At 29.4% G+C, this 7,016-nt stretch overlaps 1 protein-coding gene across 1 annotated transcript in view; it reads left to right on the forward strand.

Annotated features, from left to right (window-relative positions):
- The first annotated feature begins 502 nt into the window (after positions 1-502).
- Positions 503-7,016, forward strand: part of LOC106458985 (probable U3 small nucleolar RNA-associated protein 11) — a 19,802-nt gene continuing 13,288 nt past the window's right edge. Inside the window, exon 1 of the mRNA XM_013918552.2 lies at positions 503-617. Coding sequence (XP_013774006.1) covers positions 558-617 — 60 coding nt within the window. The 5' untranslated portion in view covers positions 503-557. The remainder of the gene's footprint in view (positions 618-7,016) is intronic.

Here is a 7,016-nt window from a genome sequence, read left to right on the forward strand (position 1 = left end):
ATACCCGTGGTGGGCAGAGCACAGATAGCCCATTGTGTAGCTTTGTGCTTAACTCCAAACAAACAAACAATTAAAGTTAGAAACGGACTTTCAACATAAGTGCACTGAGATTATGTGATTAGGGGTGAGACCAGAATTATAATTTTTGCTCATTAAATTCGAAAGTAAGGCATGATCATTTTAAAATAAAATACAGTAAAAATATACAAGAACGAGAAAATAAGCAAGTTGATTAAACGCATAACGTTTTCTTTTTGTCGCTTTCCGTGGATTATGTTTGTGCATCAACATTTTGAGATACAGGATTATATAAATGATGGTACAAAAGGAATGTTTAAGTAGATATATTTAAAAAAGAATAAACAACAGTTCGATATATATTTTTCTGATTCATCAAGAATATTTAGAGTTATAAACATGGAAAAATGTCGGATTTAAATCAAAATTAATATATTGACAAAACTAGGTAAGTTACTTTTAATGGTTACTAGGGGGTGCTCAATTCAACTGTAGGTACAAGTTTTAATATACGAATACTAGAATTGGAACAATTTACAATGTCGTCTTTCAGAAATGCTATTAAATCAAGACAAAAGTTACACAAGGAAAGACACCAGGTACTGAAAATCTTTTTGCGATTATCATGTAATTTGCAAATTTATTGTTAAACCTAAAATATTCTAGTTTAACAGATGTGAAGAACGTGTGCACGAACTCTTTTTGAACATTTATAATTATATAGACCTAAGACTAATTAAGGGTCTGTTGTTTTAGTTTTGCTAACCAATTTTACCATAAATCTTTAAATGGTCCGTACTATCACTCAGTATCAGTACTACTAGTAGTATTGAGTACTGTTACTAGTACTATTGCTATTAGTATCACTATACTACAGGGCCAGAGGTAGTGCGACGACATTATTTATTGTCTTGATTCAGATGCTAGGAGGATTTGTTTAGTGTACCATACACAGTGTATATACGTGTGTAATATATATATATATATATATATATATATACATATACATATATACACACTAGCTGAATTATCCGTTCTTTGCACAGGTGTCCCAATTACTTGAAATAGTTATTTAGAAACAAAAGGAAATTACTTTTAAGAAAATGTATTTAAAAAATTCAATTTTCATAACATTTTAATTTTTATCTAAACCTTTTATTTTTAAAACAAAAATTATACGATATAAATTAAAATTTTTGATATACCACGTGACATTGGCCATTGTTCCCTCTTCTGACAATATAAACAGGTTTTGATGATACTCAACCCTTGAGCATCCAACATAGACTTGACGATGTGAAAGCAAGGCTGCTTTAGGAACATTCCAGCAACCTTGCATTATTAATGGACATTGCAAAACAAATTGTCACTAGGAATTGGAGGTTTCTAAATCGAAAGGAGTAATCACTTAGTAGCAAAGGAATTCTTGGAATGAAAACGTCTTCACTTTTGGCATGACTAGTTGCTTCAATAACATGTGGCAGTAAAGTCTTAGCAACTAAACTTGTGCCATTACATAATTTTGAAAGATCAAGATTTCTCAACAACGTTATTGATGAACCAACTTTTAATTTTAGTGTGTAACCTGGCATCCCTAGTGGTTCAAGATAATTTAGGTATTCAGTTAAGTAATTTATAGTATCAACTGTAACTGTAACACTGACATTTGAGCTGTAGGTGAATTTCTGTATGGGAACCTTTTGCAGTAATGGATCATTTATGTCATGAATAGTATCATTTTGAGGTGCAAGAACTGCTCTTTTGCACAACCATTAATAATTTTGATTATTTGACAAATATTAATGACAAATATTCTTAACTAAGTTATCACATTTGTCTGGAATAGTAATGTAGTTGTTTGATTGATTGATTGGAAACTTTTCAACACTAACTTAAGAAGTTTCTTAATGAAACTGTTTGCTTTTATATCACCGAAGTTATTAAAATAGAGAAAATAAAAATAAACCACAAATTAACATGTACATTATGCATTCAACATAAACATTATTGTTAGCCTAACAACAATATTGTGATAGTTTTGTTGCTAAGCGATAATGTATAGTGTTTATTATTACCAAAATGAGCATGACACAAACAAGGAAACTTAATTAAAAGCCAAAAATTAATTTTTATGGGAAACCTGGTGGGAAGTTTGCTCCTTGATGTTACTTGTGTTAGTGGACAGACAAACATATAATGTTGCTTTTATATATGTAGATAAATATATAAATTCAAGTTTTGTTGACTCATAATGATTATATCAAGTATAAAGTTCATGCTTAGTGTGTTTTAGTTTTAAGACTTAAAATTTTTACAAACTACATTTATAAGGATTATCTGTGCTGATACAGTGATAGTGATATTGTGACAATGTCACATCATGATTTGATGAAGACAGAAGCATGACAGTATTGATTCATCCCAAATCATCTAAAAATAATAATTAATAATACTTTTTCAAGGTTTAAATGTCTATATCATTTTTACTGAGATTTTCTCACCTATAATGAAACCCAGATTTACAAAATGGTATGAGCAGAAAGAAGTCAGCATGTTTGGTATTAAGAAAAAAAGGTCACATTTTTTTCCTTCTTTTCACATCTGTTAGTTTTAAGTGTTGCAAAAAATTTGTGTTTTGGGTTAAACACAAGGCACAAATGTCAGTCTTTCCAGGCAAATGCTTGGTATAACATGGTGTTTAAATATTTTGATACTAATATTATTTTTTGTTATTTTTTCACACTTACAAAAAGCAATAAATTTTTTTCACATTAATTTAATTTCTTACATTGACCTTCTTCTATGTTTGGACATGAAATGCCTGTAAATGCATTATTACAAAAAAGGCAAACTTGCAAGTTCGTTTTACAGTAATAAGTGTAAGCCTTAAAATTATATTGATTGATAAATATACACCCCTTATCCGACCTTTGATAAATCTGTATAGTACAAGTAAGATTAGAGACCAATCTGGAAAAATGAGATTAAATACGAATTGGAGACAGTAACCTTTAATTAGAGCTTAGAATGTGGAGATGATAGAGAAAACCTAATAAGATATAACTGGACAAATGATAGTTAATTTCAAGTAAAGACTTACAATTAAAATGTCCAGCTTTGGGGATATAGGTATGAAAATTTTCAAATCATTGGTCGTAAAATGTTCTCTGATTTATTAGAATTCTATTAAAATAGAAGCTTAAAGAAAATGGGTGTGAGTTTGGGCAGTTAAATATTTTGATTAGTAATTTATTTCCATAACTTTATAATATTTTTTCTATATCAGGAAAATAAACAACATGAAGAATATACATTTAAAAGGTTTGTTAAATGTGACAGTAAGCTACTGTAGAAGTTTTCAGCATTAATTTTACAAAGCAAGAATTTCAATAAATCTCTTTTTTAGAAACTTAATTGCAATAAAAGTATTGCAAATTCTTAAGTACAAGTTTAAACCAACAATGCATTGATGCCAAAAAGTGTTAAATGTGGATTACAGTTGACAGGTCTGGTCTATATATTTTACATGGAGCTGAAGTTCTACTACATTTGATTGTGAAATAAAATCACAGTAAACCACTGTTTTCTATACTGAACACAAGTTAGAGGGGATCTGATTGAAATTTTTAAGATTCTTAAGGGAACTGACAGTGTTGATGAATCATCATTTTTCATACTTAATGGTGAGAATGGTAGGACTAGGGGACACAAATATAAATTTTGGGAGGTTAGGAATCATATTCAGCCAGAACACCTTTATTTTCCTGGTGGCTGAGCTTTAGAATGGGATACCTTCAGATGAGATGGATACAATTGATTTTAGGGAGTTTAAGGGAAGGCTTGATAAATATTTGTATGATAAAGGCAGGCTTTCAGTGTTTTATTTTAAGTTTAGTTTGGTGGATGGCACAGCCTAGATGAACCAGCAAGTTTCTTGTTGTCCTAAAATTATATGTATATATATATAAAATAACATAATGTGATTTGTGCTACTAGATTTTGCATCAGTGAATGCAGTTGAAAACAAAAAGAAGATCCTACACAGAACAAAAAATGAAAAAAGTGTTAACAATCTACCTTTATTTCAAATTTAGTGTCCTCTATTGTTCCAGTTATTAATTAAGTAAAGGGTAAGAAATTACGTCTGCTGCATTTATGAAATATACTGTACATTAAGATGGAAGAAATTTCTACTATCGGTATGAAGAACGTGCATGAAAAGAAAATCAAGCTATCATTACAAATATATTTTGTAGATTCTACCCTTCCATTAGCAATAATAAAACTGTACATGTATCAACAAAGCTAGTGATTGAATATTGTGTGACCATGGAAGAAATTTCTCATAGCATTATTAATGAAAACATTTATTAAAACTCCATATATATATATATATATGAAGTACTTGTTTTCATACAAAGTAGAATAACAAAGCCAAGAGGTACTTGTTATCCAGGAATTGCATATAGGCACTTTTACATGTTCACTGATTATTATTAGTTTCCTATTATAGAATCAAAAAATGTTAAATGTTCATCTAAATTCCATGTAAAAGTTTAAAAACATTACTACATTTCTTAATTATATTCCATTTCAAGCAGCAGAAGATGGATATCTTACTAGCATATGTAGCTAAGAAAAGCTTTTGTGAAAGCAACATGAGTGAAAAAAGATGAAGTCCATGTTTCACATCATTCAGTTGCTATTGAAATGAGTGATCCAAATTTAAGTGAAAAGATATAATTAATGATTCTCATCATTCAGCAAACAATGACCTGCATTCAAATAAAACTAGTAGAAGAACTTTAATCAAACAACAGTGTACCTAATGCTGCTGGTTCAAATGAGAGAAGTTTCAGCAGTGACAAAAATGCAACCTCTTATGATGTAACTAATGACTTTACTAGCTACTTTATGACTATTTCTACAGAATGAGATAAAAAAGATAAAAATTAAAATACTTCCAAAATATATCTATAGAGAAATCATCAGTAAAAAGCCTGTTTTCAAGTAGTTGCTAAGTGCCCCCAAAATAATGCTTGCATACAACAGATAACAAATGGATAACAAAAGAAAGAAGATACAAGAATAAAAATAATGAATTTTTTGATGAGCTAGGAGTTTGGATGCACCAAAAAGTGCCATGTCCAAAACCCAGTATCTAATGACTGAGGATGACATTAAAGCAATCATATAACAGTATTATATCAATACAATAGCATACTACATGCACATATTGTAGGATGTATTTTGTATTATGTGTGTGTATCAGAATTCTAGTTAACCTGAACTCCTGGGTCCCATATGCACAATATTTTGTTGGGGCGCATGAGATTTGACTCCCCAGTTACGTAATATTGCTTCAAGCTTTGTACTGTAACAAACTAAATAGCATACAGTTTGTACACAGCTGTCCACAATCAACTTCTAACATGTTTCTTCAGTGACAATAAATTGCATGAAAATAAAGCCATGTGAAAATATCACATGAGTAACCCTTTCACCTTTCATCAAAAATGCATGTCACAACCTTTCAGAGTTACATTCAAAATTTAATTAAACTACTTTATTATCAATGTATATGAATAAACTCTGCATCAGAATATAGATAATAAATCAAAGTTTAGTATTAAAGTTTTAAGTTCTTAATTTTTTAAGGAAATATTTTAAAACAATTCTGAATCTCCCCTTGTATGAGATGTTTGTTATCTGTGTCTTCCCTCTTCTCTAATTTTTTTACCACCCCTCTGAGGAGTATGAAATTTAATGCAAGTTACTCATAATGTTTTCATCATTAGGCAAAAAATAATTTACATATCCTTCAATATTATTTAGTTACAGAGCAATAAAATAGAAAATCAGACCCCTTTTGCCATGCACATCCTCTCTTTCAGAACTTTCCAATAGTTCTCTCTTGACATTTAAGACTATATTATTTATAACCAGTAAAAAAACAAAGTTTTTCTCTATGAAATTATGTATTATATTAGATTGTTGTCTGTACAGAGATTTGTCTATTTTACTTCCAGTTCAAACTTTATTCCCACGGGAAACATTGATGAGCTTAGCTGAATTTGTAGAGGATGTTGTTGCACAGTTAGAAAGCCAGAAAAATTGTGATAGTTATAGAACATTGTTGTTTCCTTTTTGCATGCTATTATTCTATATTCTTTGATGAATTACTTAATTAAACAGAAATTATTTAATTCAGTAGTACAATCTGTATAAAAAGTAGGGCTAAGTTTCATCGATAGTTGAGAGGAAAAAAAAACCCAGGTAAGTACTTTATTTCTTGTTTTTCCTGTGTATTCTTTATTTATTAATACAAAAGAAACTAAAATGTAAAAATTAGCTTTTTAAGCTAGCTAAAGTAAAATAAATGATACTATTAATGATAATAATGATAATAAATGCAGTCTGTGCATTATGTAATTTGATACTATAATGTGAGCTGCACATTTGCTACATGCTTTGCAATTTATATGGCTTGAATAATAGTTAGACATGGTTCAAAGGGTAATAAATATTAAATATAGATGGAAGTATACTGTTTCAAGCTTTAAGCTACTTAGGATAAACAATTGTTGTTTTCTGTTACAATTTGCAGTCATTCCAGGAAAAAGATAGGGAATTTATAATTATTTCTTCATTTTTTATGGTGGTTATGATGTCAGTCAAATCAAGTGATCTCCTATAGAGTTAGAGTTAAGGTAAAAAAATAACAGATAAAATAGAAAGTTTTCTGAAAAAACATTTGATATTAGGTGGTTTTAGGGGTTATGCAAATGATATCTGAAAATTTTCAGATGAAGAAAAGTATTTTGAATCTTATCATGAAAATTACTTTGCACTCATAAAGGGAAACAACATGTAGTGTAAATTATAAATAAATCTTCTCATTGACACTGAAGTGCTTTTTTCCTTTTTTTTTAGAATTAAATTCTACCTATGGGACCATTGAAAATCTTGTATATATACACCTGGAAAAAAGTTAAGCA

This window comes from Limulus polyphemus, unplaced genomic scaffold (assembly GCF_000517525.1).
Source record: "Limulus polyphemus unplaced genomic scaffold, Limulus_polyphemus-2.1.2 Scaffold541, whole genome shotgun sequence".
Lineage (NCBI taxonomy): Eukaryota > Metazoa > Arthropoda > Merostomata > Xiphosura > Limulidae > Limulus > Limulus polyphemus.